Source organism: Rhinoraja longicauda, chromosome 1 (assembly GCF_053455715.1).
Source record: "Rhinoraja longicauda isolate Sanriku21f chromosome 1, sRhiLon1.1, whole genome shotgun sequence".
Classification (NCBI taxonomy): Eukaryota; Metazoa; Chordata; class Chondrichthyes; order Rajiformes; family Arhynchobatidae; genus Rhinoraja; species Rhinoraja longicauda.
Genome location: NC_135953.1, coordinates 425,550 through 443,017, shown reverse-complemented (window position 1 = coordinate 443,017; position 17,468 = coordinate 425,550). Strand labels below are relative to the sequence as shown.

Genomic DNA, 17,468 nt, shown 5'->3' with positions numbered 1-17,468 from the left:
GTCACTTTATGAAAGAGGAGATATTGCTGTGTAGAGGTGGATAAAGCTGGAAAGATGCCTGGGGTTTGACCAAATGTAGACTGGGACATGGTTGAAAGCAAGAGGAGAATTGTTGGGGCCCTGAGAGAGATTGGTGTTTCTTCATTTGTTACAGTTGGGGTATTGGGTGACTGGAGGCTGGTGAATTTTGTGCCTTTATTTGAGAAAGCCTGCAATAAATAGACAGGGATCTACAGACTGATGAGTGTAACATAAGTGGTGGGAAGGTTATGGAGGGGATTCTGAGAGGCAGAATCTATCTGCATTTAAAAAGGACAGGATGGATTATGGAGAGTCGGCTTGGCTTAGTGTGTGGCAGATCATGACACACGGATTTGAGTTTTTTGAAGTGGTCAGTAAGTTGATAAGTTAATGAGTTTGTGGATGACACCAACATTGCTTGTGTTGTAGACTATGAAGAAGGTTGTCTCAGAATAAAAGAGCATCTTCATCGGCAGAAAAAGATTGTTGAGTAATGGCAGATGGTAATTAACTCAGAAACGTGTGAGGTGTTGATTTTAAAGGTGTTGCAGTTAAACGAGGGCAGGACTTACACAGTAAATGGTGGAGCCTTGGAGAGTGTTGTAGATCTGACACCAAGAGGTACAAATGCCCCTTTCTCTGAAAGTAGCAACCAGTTACACAGGGTGGTGAAGGAGACATACAGTGCATTCAGAAAGTATTCAGACCGCTTCACTTTTTCCACATTTTGTTACGTTACAGCCTTATTTTAAAATGGATTTTAAAAAAAATAATCATCAATCTACACACAATACCCCATATTAAAAAAAGCAAAAACAGGTGTTTAGAAATTTTTGCAAAGTAATTAAAAAGAAATAACTGAAATGTCACATTTACATAAGTATTCAGACCTTTGCTATGACACTCAAAATTGAGTTTATGTTCATCCTGTTTCCATTGATTGTCCTTGAGATGTTTCTACAACTTGATTGGAGCCCACCAGTGGTCAATTAAATTGATTGGACATGATTTGGAAAGGCACACACCTGTGTATATAAGGTCCCTCAGTTGACAGTGCATGTCAGAGCAAAAACCAAGCCATGAAGATGAAGGAATTGTCCATAGACCTCCGAGACAGGATTGTGTCGAGACACAGATCTGGGGAAGGGTATAAAACAATTTCTGCAGCATTGCAGGTCCCGAAGAGCACAGTGGCCTCCATCATTCTCAAATGGAAAAAGCTTTCGAACCACCAGGACTCTTCACAGAGCTGGCCGCCCGGCCAAACTGAGCAATCGGGGGAGAAGGACCTTGGTCAAGGAGGTAACCAAGAACCCGATGGTCATTCTGACAGAGCTCCAGAGTTCTCTGTGAAGATGGGAGAACCTTCCAGAAGGACAACTATATCTGCAACACTCCACCAATCAGGCCTTTCTGGTAGAGTGGCCAGACGGAAGCCAGTCCTCAGTAAAAGGCACATGGCAGCCCACTTGGAGTTTGCCAAAAGGCACCTAAAGGACTTTCAGACCATGAAAAACAAGATTCTCTGGTCTGATGAAACCAAGATTGAACTCTTTGGCCTGAATGCCAAGCGGCACCACTCATCACCTGGCCAATACCATACCTACGGTGAAGCATGGTGGCGGCAGCATCATGCTGTTGGGATGTTTTTCAGCGGCAGGAACTGGGAGACTAGTCAGGATCGAGGAAAAGATGAACGGAGAAAAGTACAGAGAGATCCTTGATGAAAACCTGCTCCAGAGTGTTCTGGACCTCAGACTGGGGCAGAGGTTCACCTTCCAACAGGACAACGACCCTAAGCACACAGCCAAGACAACGCAGGAGTGGCTTCATGACAAGTCTGTGAATGTCCTTGAGTGGCCCAGCCAAAGCCTGGACTTGAACTCGATCGAACATCTCTGGAGGGACCTGACAATATCTGTGCATCGACGCTCCCCATCCAACCTGACAGAGCTTGAGAGGGTCTGCAGAGAAGAATGGGAGAAATTATCCAAATACAGGTGTGCCAGGCTTGAGGCCTCATACCCAAGAAGACCTGAGGCTGCAATCACTGCCAAAGGTGCCTCAACAAAGTACTGAGTAAAGGGTCTGAATACTTATGTAAATGGGATATTTCAGTTATTTCTTCATATTTACTTTTGCAAAAATTTCTAAATGCCTGTTTTTTATTTTTTATTATGGGGTATTGTGTGTGGATTGATGATAAAGAAAATGAATTTAATCCATTTAAAAATAAGGTGGTAACGTAGCAAAATGTGGAAAATGTGAAGTGGTCTGAATACTATCTGAACGCACTGTCTGACAAGTTTGCCTTCATTGGCTGGGATTTTAAGTACAAGAGTTGGGGCAGCATGTTACAACAGCACAACATTGGTGAGACCATACTTGGAATATTGTGTACAGGTCTGACTAGGGAGGGACAATTTTAAGTTAAAGAGGATGGCAGAAAAAAATTGGAATGTTGATGCCAGAACTGGAGGGTTTGTGTTATAAGGACAGCCTGGATAAACTGGGACTGTTTTCAATAGACAATAGACGCAGGAGGAAGCCAGCACCACCATTCAATGTGATCATGGCTAATCATCCACAATCAGTTCCCCGTTCCTGCCTTCTCCCCAAACCCCACCCCATTACCCTGGAGTGGAGCTAGCTGATGGGTGACGTTTGGGAGGTTTGTGAATCATGAGGGGCACAGATAACGTGGACGGTCACAGTCTTTTCACAAGGGGAGGGGAGTCTGAAACCAAAGGGTACATATAGTTTTAAGCTGAGAGGGGAAAGATTTCAAGGTTTTGGCAGCAAGTCCCAGTTTTATCATCCATGCTCATCAGTAGATGGACATGACCACAGCACAGGTGATAGAGAGAAAAACATCACATCTGGTCTCAGAAAATGAGTTTCAGCGAAAAATGTTATGCAAATCTTCAACATCGTGACACCTGCCTTAGTTTTATTAATTCAGCTTTTGAAAGGTGCTATTGTGTTCATTATTTGTACAATGTAATGGTGCTGTAAAGATAGATAAAGCAAACACAGCTTGGAATCATTTATGTTTAACTGATATCAGTCACCTGCGTGGATCTCTTTCCGTCGCTCCTGCTCTCCACATAACAGGCTGACCAATCAAGACATTGAATATTTACCTCGAATGTAAACTCTGTCTGTCCCCCAGATGATGTTGTGTATTTCAAACATTTAATTCTGTATTTCTGGCTGAAATATATTCCCTGCTTGTTTTTCCAAACAACCTCAATTTCTTCCTCTGGTCAGTATTATAAAAGCTTCAGTCTTTAGTGCTGATAAACCCCACTGGTGACACCCAAGGACAAACATAAGAGCATTCCCCTCTACATCAACAGTATGAACACCCCTCCAATTGAGAACCATTCCTTCACCTTCCTTCCAACCACCTTGTCTCACATATTTCCTTCCTCCATAAGTCTTCGCTGTGTATTGGCCCATACATTAGACTCCACAATAAGTCAAAGTCAAGTCAAATTTATTTATTTGTCACATACACATACACGATGTGCAGTGAAATGAAAGTGGCAATGCCTGCGGGTTGTGCACAAAAAGAATTACAGTTACAGCATATAAATAAAGTTAATAAGTTACTATTATTGTCGACAAAAATTAAGTCTCTGGGGTTATAAAAGTTGACAATCCTGATGGCCTGTGGGAAGAAGCTCCGTCTCATCCTCTCCGTTTTCACAGCGTGACAGCGGAGGCGTTTGCCTGATCGTAGCATCTGGAACAGTCCGTTACTGGGGTGGCAAGGGTCCCTCATGATCTTGCTTGCTCTGGATCTGCACCTCCTGATGTATAGGTCCTGCAGGGGGACGAGTGTAGTTCCCATGGTGCGTTCTGCCGAACGCACTACTCTCTGCAGGGCTATCCTGTCCTGGGCAGAGCTGTTCCCAAACCAGACTGTAATGTTGCCGGACAGGATGCTCTCTACAGCCCCAGATTAGAAGCAATGAAGGATCCTCTGAGACACTCTGAATTTCCTCAGTTGTCTAAGGTGGTAAAGGCGCTGCTTAGCCTTACCCACCAGTGCGGCAATGTGCGTTGCCCACGTCAGATCCTCTGCGATGCGGACTCCCAAGTATTTGAAACTGCTCACCCTATCCACAATAGACCCATTTATCTCCAGTGGCGTGTACGTCCTTGGATGTTTAGCCCTTCTGAAGTCCACAATCAGCTCCTTTGTTTTAGTGACATTCAAGAGGAGGCTATTGTCCTGACACCAGAGTGCCAGATCAGCCACCTCCTCCCGGTAGGCCTTCTCATCGTTGTTGGAGATCCGGCCCACCACCACAGTGTCATCAGCAAACTTGATGATGGAGTTTGAGCTGAACCTGGCCCCACAGTCATGTGTGTACAGGGAGTACAGTAGGGGGCTAAGGACGCAGCCCTGAGGGGATCCTATGTTCAGGGTGAGGGAGCTAGATGTGTGTTCCCCCATCCTGACCACTTGGGGCCTTGCAGTGAGAATGTCCAGGACCCAGGCACACAGAGGGGTGCTAAGCCCCAGTTCCAGCAGCTTCTCAACCAGTCTGCTGGGGACTATTGTGTTGAATGCTGAACTAAAGTCAATGAACAGCATCCTCACATAGCCCCCCTGGCTGTCCAGATGAGAGAGAGCGGTGTGTAGAACCTGGGAGACCGCATCATCCGTGGACCTGTTCGGACGGTATGCGAACTGTAGTGGGTCCATGTTGTGAGGAAGGAGGGCGCAGATGTGCTTCTTGATTAGCCTCTCAAAGCATTTCATGACAACCGAGGTGAGGGCCACCGGTCGGTAGTCATTTAAACACGCTGGAGAGGCATTCTTTGGCACCGGTACAATGATGGATCTTTTGAAGCATGCAGGGACCACGGACTTTGCCAAGGAGAGGTTGAATATTGTGGTGAGCACTGGAGCAAGCTGAGTAGCACAAGACTTTAGTACTCGCCCAGATATACTGGACAAATCCAGTCCAGCTAATGACCAATCAGTCTGCTCCCAATCATCAGGACTTGTCCACAGTGTGGGCAAGTGTCATTCCTCCTCCAATAATTCCCACAATGGAGGGACTGTCATACGAGGAAAGATTGGAAAGACTAGGATTGTATTCAATGGAGTTTAGAAGGATGAGAGGGGATCTTATAGAGTCATATAAAATTATAAAAGGACTGAACAAACTAGAGGCAGGGAAAATGTTCCCAAATGTTGGGGGAGTCCAGAACCAGGGGCCACTGAGGTGAGAAGAAACTTTTTCACCCAGAGAGTTGTGAATTTGTGGAATTCTCTGCCACAGAGGGCAGTGGGGGCCCATTCACTGGATGAATTTAAAAGAGAGTTAGATAGAGCTCTAGGGGCTAGTGGAATCAAGGGATATGGAGAGAAGGCAGGCACGGGTTATTGATTGTGGATGATCAGCCATGATCACAATGAATGGCGGCGCAGGCTCAAAGGGCCAAATGGCCTCCTCCTGCACCTAGTTTCTATGTTTCTATGTTTCCAATAATCAACTTGCCCACGCTCAACGTCGATTTCACCAAGATCACTCGGCTCTGAGCCACATCTCAGCCTTGGTCCAAACACAGAGCAAAGAGCTCCAGTCGGGAGGTGAGGCCAGACTGAGGCTCCTTGGGAAAAAAGGCAGCATTTGGCTGAGTGCAGGATTGAGGAGACCTGGTCATTCTGAGACAAGGAACGTCAAGGACAGAATACATCAATGGTTGGATTCAATCCCCACACAATGTACAATGGCTGTGGTTCAACATCCCAGCCCCAGGAACTCCTTCCTCAGATATGGTGCGCACAATTGCTCACAATATTCCACATGCGGCCTTACCTGTGCCTTGTAGAGCCTCATCATTACATCCCTGTTTTTGTACACAAGCCATCTTGAAATGAATGCCAACATTGAGCTTGCTTTCTTTACTACCGATTCGAGTTGCAGATTAACGTTTTGGGAATCCTGCACCAGCTCCCAAATCCCTTTGCACCTCCGGTTTCTGGATTCTCTCCCCATTTAGAAAATAGTCTACACCTTTATTCCTACGACCAAAATGCATGACTCCACACTTTGCTGCACTATATTCCATCTGCCACTTCTCTGCCCACTCTCCCAACCTGTCCAAGTCCTTCTGCAGAGTCCCTGCTTTCTCTACACTACCTGCCCCTCCACCTATTGTCGTATCATCCACACACTTGGCCACAAAGCCTTCAATCCCCTCGTCCAAATCATTAATACACAGCGTGAAGTGTAGCGGCCCCAGCACCGACCCCTGTGGAACTCCACCAGTCACTGGCAGCCAACCAGAAACAGCCCCCTTCACTGCCACTCTGTGCCCTCTGCCACCCAGCTAGCCTGCTGCCCATGCCAGTATCTGCCCTTTAATACTGTGGGCTCTCATCTTCCTAAGCAGCCTCACGTGTGGCACCTTATCAAAGGCTTTCTGAAAATCTAATTAAACAACATCTACTGACTCTCCCTTTGTCTGTCCTGCTGTTTACTCCTTCAAAGAATTCCGGAAAATTCCAAGCAAGACCTCCCATTCACAAAGTCATGCTGACTTTGGCCTATCTTATTGTGAACTTCTTGTGGGGTTATGTTGGCAATTTCCCAATCAACTGCTACCACTCCTGACTCTAGTGATTCCTGTAATATCACTGTCAATGCCTCCACAATCTGTAAAGCCACCTCTTTCAGCACCCTAGGGTGCAGTCCATCCGGCCCAGGTGACTTATCCATCTTCAGCCCTTTCAGCTTCCAGCACCTTCTCCCCAGTAATAGCCACTCCTCTAACTCCCACCCCCTGACTCTCTTGAATTGCAGGCACGTTGCTGGTGTCTTCCACTGTGAAGACTGATGTCCAACTCCTCTGCCATTTCTTTATTCCCCATTATCACTTCTCCTGCATCATTCTCCAGCGGTCCAATGTCCACACTTGCCTCTTTCTTGCTCTTTATATAACTGACAAAACTCTTGATATCCTCTTTTATATTATTGGTGATCTTACCTCCCTCCATATTTCATCTTTTCTCCACGTATTTTCTCTTTAGTTACACTCTGTTGTTCATTAAAAGCTTCCCAAACCATTGGCTTCCAACTAATCTTTGCTCTGCTATACGCCTTCTCGTTTAGTTTTTTACTGTCCTTGACTTCGCTCGTCAGCCACGGTTGCCTCTTTCTCCCACTAGAATCTTTCTTCCTCTTTGGAATGAAAAGATCCTGATGAATTGTTCCCTGAAATCCCTGCCTTTGCTGTTCCACCGTCATCACTGCAAGGGTCCCTTTCCAGTCAACGTTGGCCAGCTCCTCCCTTATGCCTCTGTAGTGCCCTTTGCCCAACTGCAACACCAACACATCAGATTTCACCTTCTCCCTCTCAAACTGCAGATTAACACTTCTCATGTTGTGGTCACTACCTCCCAGTGGTTCCTTTACCTTGAATTCCCTTATCAAATCCGGTTCATTACACAACACTAAATCCAAAATAGCCTTTTCCCTGGTAGGCTCCAGTACAAGCTGCTCTAAGAATCCATCTCGGAAGCACTCCACAAACTCCCTTACTTGGGGTCTAGTACCAACATGACTTTCTCAGTCTATCTGCACATTGAAATCCCCCATCACCTCCACAGCATTGCCTTCTTCACATGCTCATTTTATCTCCTGATTTAACCTGTACCCTATATCCTGGCTACTGTTGGGGGGGCCTGAAAATAACCCCCATCAGGTTATTTGTACCCGTCTAATTTCTCAGCTCTGTTCCCAATGACTCTACATCTTCTGATCCAATGTTACTCCTCGCTAAGGACTGAATTTCATTCCGAACCAACAGAACGACCCCATCCCCTCTGCCCACCTTCCATTCATTCCGATATGACGTATACCCCTGAATACTCAGCTCCCAGCTGCGATCCGTTTGCATCCACGTCTCTGTAATTCCCACAACATCGTACCTACCAATCTCTAACTGCTACACTTTGTTTCTTCTACAACGCGCAGTCAAATACAATACCTTTAATTCGGTATTTACCTTACGATCCCGATCGCACCTGTCCCGATTTTACCCGACCTTACTCTCTCCCCCCATCTTAAACTTTCCATCCCATTAATTTGGGAGACTTCAGTAACATTTCCTGCACTCTCTTTCCCTTGAACACCACCCTTACACATCCAATTTGCTGACCCCACCCCCCTCTATTTAGTTTCAAGCTCTATCTACTGCCCTAGTTACACAGCCCTGGTTTGCCAGGATGCTGGTCCCAGTCGGGTTCAAGTGGAGTCCGTCCCATCGGAACAGTTCCCTCCTTCTCCAATACTGGTGCCAATGGCCCACAAATTCAAACCCACTCTTCCACACCAGTCTTTGAGCCAAGTGTTCAACTCTCTAATCCTCTTAACCCTTTGCCAATTTGCAGTAGCAGTTCAGAGATTATGACTTGGATGAAGGGATTAAAAGTACCATTAGCAAATTTGCAGATGATACAAAGCTGGGTGGTAGTGAGAACTGTGAGGAAGATGCTATGAGGTTGCAGGGTGACTTGGACAGGTTGTGTGAGTGGGCGGATGCATGGCAGATGCAGTTTAATGTGGATAAGTGTGAGGTTATCCACTTTGATGGTAAGAATAGGAAGGCAGAGTATTATCTGAATGGTGTCAAGTTAGGAACAGGGGACGTACAACGAGATTTGGGTGTCCTAGTGCATCAGTCACTAAAAGGAAGCATGCAGGTACAGCAGGCAGTGAAGAAAGCCACTGGCATGTTGGCCTTCTTGACAAGAGGAGTTGAGTGTAGGAGCAAAGAGGTCCTTCTGCAGTTGTACAGGGCCCTAGTGAGACCACACCTGGAGTACTGTGTGCAGTTTTGGTCTCCAAATTTGAGGAAGGACATTCGTGCTATTGAGGGAGTGCAGTGTAGGTTCACTAGGTTCCACAGACTCACCACTCTCTGTGTGAAGAAATGTTTTCTCATCTCGGTCCTAAAAGACTTCCCCCTTATCCTTAAGCTGTGACCCCTGGTTCTGGACTGCCCCAACATCGGGAACAATCTTCCCGCATCTAGCCTCTCCAACCCATTAAGAATTTTATATGTTTCTATAAGATCCCCCCTCAGTCTTCTAAATTCCAGCGAGTACAAGCCCAGTCTATCCAGTCTTTCCTCATATGCAAGTTAGAACTGAGATGAGGAAAACCTTTTTCAGTCAGAGAGTTGTGAATCTGTGGAATTCTCTGCCTCAGAAGGCAGTGGAGGCCAATTCTCTGAATGCATTCAAGAGAGAGCTAGATAAATCTCTTAAGGATAGCGGAGTCAGGGGGTATGGAGAGAAGGCAGGAACGGGGTACTGATTGAGAATGATCAGCCATGATCACATTGAATGGCGGTGCTGGCTCCAAGTGCCGAATGGCCTCCTCCTGCACCTATTGTCTATTGTCTATTATTACCTTCTTGTTTCTGCTTTTCAATTTGGTACCTAGCTGCTCAATTCCTTTAGCAGAACCTCTTTCCTTCTCCTACCTACATCATTGGGACCCACATGGACCACGATGACCGGATCTTTCCCCTCCCACTCCAAGTTCCTCTGCCGGTCAGACTAGATGCCCTGAACCTGGGCACCAGGCAGGCAACAGCCTTCGGGACTCTCGATCCTCACGACATAGAACAGTGTCAATGCCCCTAACTATACTATCCCCAATGACAACTACGTTTTTCTTCCCTCTTCCCTGTCGAATGGCCACGAACCACATTGCCCTGATCAGGTTGCTTCCTACAGTCCTCCCACTCAGTCCGCACCTTGTTCCCCAGCCTGCATCACTTGTAGTCCCACTCTCCATGTCACCACGGTCCATGTTGGAAGCAGTTACTCTAGCCGGCGTAACTGCCTCCATTTGCAAATGGATCAGAGGGGACAGGAGGAATCCGTTTTGTTCAGGAAGTTGTCATGAACTGAAACTGACGATTGAAAGGCTGGTGGAAGCAGAGTCAACAATAACTTTCAAAGGACTTGGCGAAATGTGTGAAAGAACAATTTCCAGTGGTTCCGGGAAAGAGCAGGAGAATTGTGTTAAATGAATCACACGATCAAAGAGATGGCACAGATAGGATGGGCCAAATGGCATCCTTCTGTACAATATCATTGTATCATGCTGTGATTCTACCAGGGGTTGACAATGAAGGTGAAAGTACAATGGGTCCAAGGGCCCACTTGCTCTGCCTTTAGAGTGAGAAGTGTTTGGGGAACAAGAGAAAACCCAGAGAAAGAAAGGGCCATTTGGCCCATCAGTCAGTCCCACCCCAGAGTGAAAATAGGAACGAGTGAAATGGTTTGCATAAATAGTCAGTTGTTTCGGAAATATTTGCCTAGATTGTCCATCTTAATTGTCCCCATTGATAATATTAATTGGACATGTCATAACCAGATAATGGGACCATGAAGTGTTCAGATACAGTGCCACATTGTACAGTCACACTTGGAGCTCACAAGACATTTCTGTGGCTTTCTGTTCATCTTGTTCTAATCTGTCAGTCAGTGATTGGTCATCAGGAGTTTTACAATGATTGCTGCAGCCAATTGCGTTGATTCCAATGGTTCCAAAAGCCTCCAAGATGCCAGAACTACAGGTATATAAGATGCAACAGCATTGGAAACCTCATCGACACGGAGAGCTGGGAGAGAGAGAGGTGGGAACGGCAGCAGGAGATGCCCACCTTCACTGTGAAACTTGACACTAATCATCAATCGTTTTCTTGTGTTTCAGGTTCAAGGAAGGAAACATGATGCTGATGTGTGTTTTGGTGCTGACTGCACTGCTTGCCAGTGATGTGGCAGGTAAGGTCCATTGGTTCCAGGAGCGTTAGAAATACATTGGGGTGAGGAATGAATGCACAGGCACTGTGTTGGGACTGTGGAACATGGGAGTTTGTGGAACAGGGTACTTAAGGAGGTGGCTCTAGAAATTGTGGACGCATTGGTGAACATTTTCCAATGTTCTATAGATTCAGGATCAGTTCCTGTGGATTGGAGGGTAGCTAATGTTAACCCACTTTTTAAGAAAGGAGGGAGAGAGAAAACGGGAAATTATAGACTGACATCAGTGGTGCTGGAGTCAATTATAAAAGAGCTCTTAAGGATAGTGGAGTCAGGGGGTATAGGGAGAAGGCAGGAACGGGGTACTGATTGAGAATGATCAGCCATGATCACATTGAGTGGCGGTGCTGGCTCGAAGGGCCGAATAGCCTCCTCCTGCACCTATTGTCTATTGAAATTGCGGAGCATTTGAGCACAAAATTAGAGCACATGGTATTGGGGGTAGGGTACTGACATGGATAGAAAATTGGTTGGCAGACAGAAAGCAAAGATTGGGGATAAATGGGTCCCTTTCAGAATGGCAGGCAGTGACTAGTGGGGTACCACAAGGCTCGGTGCTGGGACCGCAGCTATTTACAATATACATTAATTACTTGGATGAAGGGATTAAAAGTACCATTAGCAAATTTTCAGATGATATAAAGTTGGGTGGCAGTGCGAACTGTGAGGAAGATACTATGAGTTTGCAGGGTGACTTGGACAGGTTGTGTGAGTGGGCGGATGCATGGCAGATGCAGTTTAATGTGGATAAGTGTGAGGTTATCCACTTTGGTGGTAAGAATAGGAAGGCAGATTATTATCTGAATGGTGTCAAGTTAGGAAAAGGGGACGTACAACGAGAAATAATGCCCCAGAGTCTCTCTATTTCAGAGCCTATTTGTACGTTGTGTTGAGTAGCCTGGTGGTTGTAGGGAAGATGCGGCTCCTGATCCTGGACTTCATGGTTTCCCGGCTCGGAGCAGTCTTGTTTAAACAATGGCCACGCTTGGACCACACTTTCCTCTGTAGTTGGTGTTTCTTAAATGGCTCTCTATCTGTTATGAACTGTGGGTTAATTCTTTAATTGCCAACCATTGCTTCTCTCCTGTCTTACCTGATGATGGTGGTGGCAGCATTAGCTCAGGACACTTCCAGTTTGCAGCTCAGTGACGTGGCCACCCCTGCTGTGGGCCAAACTGCTGGGTGACTGCGGACAAATCCAACCAATGTCTTCTACCCATTGCCCTTTTCTCAGCTCAGGATACGATCACATAGCTCTGTGAAAGTAGTGGTTCAGGTGGACAAGGTGGTGAAGAAGGTGTTTGGCACGCTTGCCCTCATCGAAGATTAAAGGAGTTGGGATCCATGTTACAGCCTTACAAGATGTTGGTGAGACCCCACCAGGACATGGTGTTACCAGGTGTGGTGGGATTGAGTTATAAGGGGGGGGGGGGTTATAAATTCATGAGGTGCAGCAATAGAACATAGATATCACAGTGTAGGGCAGAAACACTGGAGGGATGTTATTCACAATGAGGGTGCCAGAGGTAGTGGGGCAGGCAGGTACATCTACAATGTTACAAGGCCACTTGGACGGGTTCATGGATCGGAAAGGATGAGAGGAGAGGGGCCAAATGCAGACAAACGGGACACGCTGAGGAAGGCCCTTTGGTCGGTGAGTTGGTTTAAATCTGAATTCTCCTTAACTGACAGGGACGACCGATTCCTTGGGACCGGAGGAGACTCAGCAAGACCTTGAAATGCGCGCCTTATCCGAAGGGCCGTGTGCTGAAAACTGGTTTTATTTTCCTAAATTAAGATCCTGTTATCAGTTTTTCAGTCACAATAAGAACTGGTCAGATGCTGAGGTAAGTCCCTGAAACTAGTGGTTGTTCTGGGAGGCCAGGGGAACATTGCTCTCTGCTGGTTCATTCCCATGAACTCACAGCACAGCCTGTCGTTGAATACATAGAAACATGGAAAATAGGTGCAGGAGTAGGCCATTCGGCCCTTCGAGCCTGCACCGCCATTCAATATGATCATGGCTGATCATCCAGCTCAGTAACCTGTACCTGCCTTCTCTCCATACCCCCTGATCCCTTTAGCCACAAGTGCCACATCTAACTCCCTCTTAAATATAGCCAATGAACTGGCCTCAACTACCTTCTGTGGCAGAGAATTCCACAGACTCACCAGTCTCTGTGTGAAGAAATGTTTTCTCAACTCGGTCCTAAAAGACTTCCCCCTTATCCTTAAGCTGTGACCCCTGGTTCTGGACTTCCCCAACATCGGGAACAATCTTCCCGCATCTAGCTTCTCCAACCCCTTAAGAATTTTATATGTTTCAATAAGATCCCCCCTCAGTCTTCTAAATTCCAGCGAGTACAAGCCCAGTCTATCTAGTCTTTCCTCATATGAAAGTCCTGCCATCCCAGGGATCAATCTGGTGAACCTTCTCTGTACTCCCTCTAAGGCTAGAATGTCTTTCCTCAGATTAGGAGACCAAAACTGTACACAATACTCCAGGTGCGGTCTCACCAAGGCCCTGTGATGAGGCCCTGTGTTCCAGGCTGCCCTTCACTGCGGCCTGTCGTTGAATACCTGCGATGAGGCCCTGTGTTCCAGGCTGCCCTTCACTGCGGCCTGTCGTTGAATACCTGCGATGAGGCCCTGTGTTCCAGGCTGCCCTTCACTGCGGCCTGTCGTTGAATACCTGCGATGAGGCCCTGTGTTCCAGGCTGCCCTTCACTGCGGCCTGTTGTTGAATACCTGCGATGAGGCCCTGTGTTCCAGGCTGCCCTTCACTGTGGCCTGTCGTTGAATACCTGCGATGAGGCCGTGTGTTCCAGGCTGCCCTTCACTGCGGCCTGTCGTTGAATACCTGCGATGAGGCCCTGTGTTCCAGGCTGCCTTTCACTGTGGCCGTGGGCTCCCGTTTCTATCGCTCCGACCGGTGGGTGAAATATTGGGATTCGGGGGAAACTCCACATCCAGGAGTTAACTCAGAGCTGGGGTTGGCATCAGAGAGATTAAAGAACAAGAACTCTGATTCAAATGTACAAAGTTGCCCATTTCCAATATTAATCCTGATTATTTATTTGGAGGCATGTGAGAGGATGAAACGTATTAATTCACAGATAAAATATTTTGATACTAAACTATTTTACAGGCGTTCTGCAAACAGCAAGCACATTACGGGCACCTGGCTACTGTGACCTCGAGTGAACACGACACGTTCATTACCAACGTGATTGCTGCAGTGATCAAAGGGAATCCATTCGCCTGGATTGGCCTAAACGACAGATGTGAGGTACAGTTAGCAACCCCCCTCCCGGCCCGGGCGGCCGCCATTGGTGGAGTGGGAGCACGTGGCCGCTGGCTGGGTGAGGTCACGTGGGGCGCGGGGCGGTGACGTCACCTTGTCCCGTATTTGGGAGTGAGGAAGTTGGCAACCACTAGGTACAGTTAACAACCCCCCTCCCGGCCCGGGCGGGCACCATTAACCAAGATACTTGGTCAAAACAATGATTGCAATGGCTGACTTTGTTCCAGGATTTAGTTTCATAATTTCTGACAACAGAGAAGTCCGTTCAGCCCATCGAGTCCACGTCAGCTCCCAGTACAATCCCATCACCCCCATCCATGCAGTCATTTCATTGTAACCTACTTCCTCTCACATAAACCGGAGCACTCGCTGGGAAACAGGGTGAATGTACAAACGCACCCGGATAACACTGGGCGTATCTGTCTTTCTCTGGGAGATCTTATTTTGTATTTGTGTTCAATGACCATCTTTTCCTCATTTTCTGAGTTACCATTTCTCCTCTTCCCTGACCTTCACTCTCAGATCCTGTCACTTTCATCTCAAGGATTCTGTTACGTCCATGAGATTCCCCCACCCTGCCATTCCATAGTTTAAACTCCCATCCACTGCCCTACTTGTCCCGGCTGCTCGTATTCTGCTGTCACTTCGGCTCATGTACAGCTCCTCCCTGTACAGTTCAGTGGCAGCTTACTCAGCATTCCAACAGCAATGACCATTGATTTGTACCCACAGGAAGGGACTTTCACATGGATCGATGGATCTCCATCAAGTTACAGACACTGGGATGATAATCAACCTGACAATTATCAAGGCAATGAAGATTGTGGGCACGTTCATCGTAAGTGCAACCGTGACAGAAATGTTGTTTTGCTGGAAGTTAATTTCAGACACAGTATTGACCTCTACAGACCCGCTGGTACACAGAGGGGTGAACCAGCCCCATGGGTCCTGTGCTCTGCAGAACTGGACTGACTGCCCAGCAGTGAGTGGAGGATATATGGGATGTAATGCTGGAGTCAGGGGAACAGACACTGACTGTAACTGTGCAGGAGGAATGTACAAGGGGGGAACACTGGAGTTAGAGGGAGATACAGTGAGATACGACACATAAAGAAAGAACTGAACACAGACAGGAAAGTGAAAGGAATGTCCTGAGATTCATTTCAAAGTGAATTAAATGCAGGAACATTCTGCTCAACCTCTGTATATCCGGTTGGAGTGGACATGCTGTCCTGTGAGACGTTCCATGACACTGTTTGACAAAAGACTGAGAGGCAGTGGAGCAGTGAACTGGTCACAAAACAGAGTGGCCATGAAGATCCAACAGGCTGGGGTTTGTTCTCCACAAGAGAGAAGATTGAGGGGTGACCAGCCAGGGGCCGATCCCACTGTGAAGGATTTGTAGGGGGATGTCGAGAGGATGTTTCCTCGAGTGTGAAACCAGATTTACTGGTCGTAAATGTAAAAAGCCACCGATAAATCAAAGTGAGCAGAGGGACAATCTTCTTGACCAACGACCTCCCTGTTTCCTCTCCACACGTGCCACCCGACCTATTGAGTATTTCCAGCATTCAGTTCAGATTCCCAGTGTCAGCTCCATTCGCTTGTAGACTAACAGGTAAATGTTTTTCCCTTTTCCTACTTCTAGATAATGGAGCTTGGAATGACCTGCCGTGTGATGAAACATTTGGTTTTGTTTGTTCCTACAAAGCGGGCTGTCATTAGAAGACTCCAGAATGGTCCACTCAACCTCCCAGCAGTGGATCCAGTGCTTTGATTTCTTTGTAGTCGCTCTCACTGTCTGTGGTGACTGTACACGCTTAGCTTCTCAGCCAATAATAAAGAGACCTGCATCATGAGCTGTGTGTTTGGTGCTGTGTGAGTCCAGTTTCCCACAGCCTTCCTGACCCACTGTTACTTGTTCCCCACCTCTGCACTCAGTGCTGCGCTGAGGAGAAGGTGGCACACACTTTGCAAAATGAACGCTTGCCCTTCGACCGCACCTGGTGTGTCGGGTCCCGGACACGCACCTGGGAGAGAAATAACGGCTGTGGAGAGGATCCACGGGGAGTTAGTGGAATAGTTGCAGGGAGAGAGAGAGCTCTCACAGTCCTGTGGGTGGGCTGCAGAAGATCAACTGGGCCCAGAAATTCCTCGGCACATCTGTAAGGAAACCTGTGCTGTGTGTTTATAAATCAGCTCACCCGGGTGTCGGGCAATGTCCCCATGGTTCTGGCTGGAGCCCATATTCGGGTTGGGGTCCCACCGTCTGCACCCTGGCAGTTGCCCGGCCGAGCCCACAGGGGGACACAGCCTGCAGGTGGAGCTGAGCCCACGGGTGGGACACAGCCTGCAGGTGGAGCTGAGCCCACGGGGACACAGCCTGCAGGTGGAGCTGAGCCCACGGGGACACAGCCTGCAGGTGGAGCTGAGCCCACGGGGACACAGCCTGCAGGTGGAGCTGAGCCCACGGGTGGAGCTGAGCCCACGGGGACACAGCCTGCAGGTGGAGCTGAGCCCACGGGGACACAGCCTGCAGGTGGAGCTGAGCCCACGGGGACACAGCCTGCAGCCACCACAGACCAGCAGAGCAGCAGTGATGGACATTGTCAACATCGTCTGGCCAGGCTGACCCCTGACACCCCAACCAGTGCTGCCGCCAGGACAATGGGCCTCCCACACCTTACCCCCTTGATCATCCCACACGTGTCCAACCTGTTCATCTCAATGATCATCTCTCCTCCAATTCCTGCCCTGAGCCTTTATTGCCAGAGTATTCAGAATGGTGATGTGGGATAAAATGTGACTGAGGAGAAAGAGGAAGGCTCATTGTTGTTTCAGGGGAAGCTGTCTAATCATATTAGCTGTTGATACAAGTTGACCAAATGAACCACTTCAATCCAAATGCATTCTGCTGCTAAACCCGGGTTTCATGCAAGATGTCAGGACCATAGTTATGTCTGTGGGAAAATGGGATGAATGCTGCAGGACAAAATGTCTCTTGAGTAAAACACAAAGTGCTGGAGGAACTCAAGGGGCCAGGCTGCATCTTTGGGGGGAAATGGACAGATGGGACTGTTCTTCAGACTGATTGGCGTAGGTGGGCGTGAGAAAGCTCTGCTCCACCAGCCTGTTGTGGTTGAGCCACCACATTCTTTCTCTTCATGTGAAGTTGAAGCTGCAGTGTTCAGACCCTCATGTGTGTTTCCACTTCACTCTCAGTGTGTCCCACTGAGCTGCTGAATCACACTGAGGTCACATTCAGAATATTGTGGTCAG

At 47.7% G+C, this 17,468-nt stretch overlaps 1 protein-coding gene across 1 annotated transcript; it reads left to right on the top strand.

Moving 5' to 3' along the window:
- Window positions 1-10,779: 10,779 nt before the first annotated feature.
- On the top strand, window positions 10,780-15,966 carry LOC144598215 (snaclec 1-like). Its single transcript, XM_078408102.1, has 4 exons — window positions 10,780-10,846; window positions 12,578-12,732; window positions 14,034-14,174; window positions 15,838-15,966. The coding sequence occupies exons 1-4, from the start codon at window positions 10,792-10,794 to the stop codon at window positions 15,964-15,966; spliced, it is 480 nt and encodes a 159-aa protein (XP_078264228.1). The 5' UTR covers window positions 10,780-10,791.
- Window positions 15,967-17,468: the final 1,502 nt, after the last annotated feature.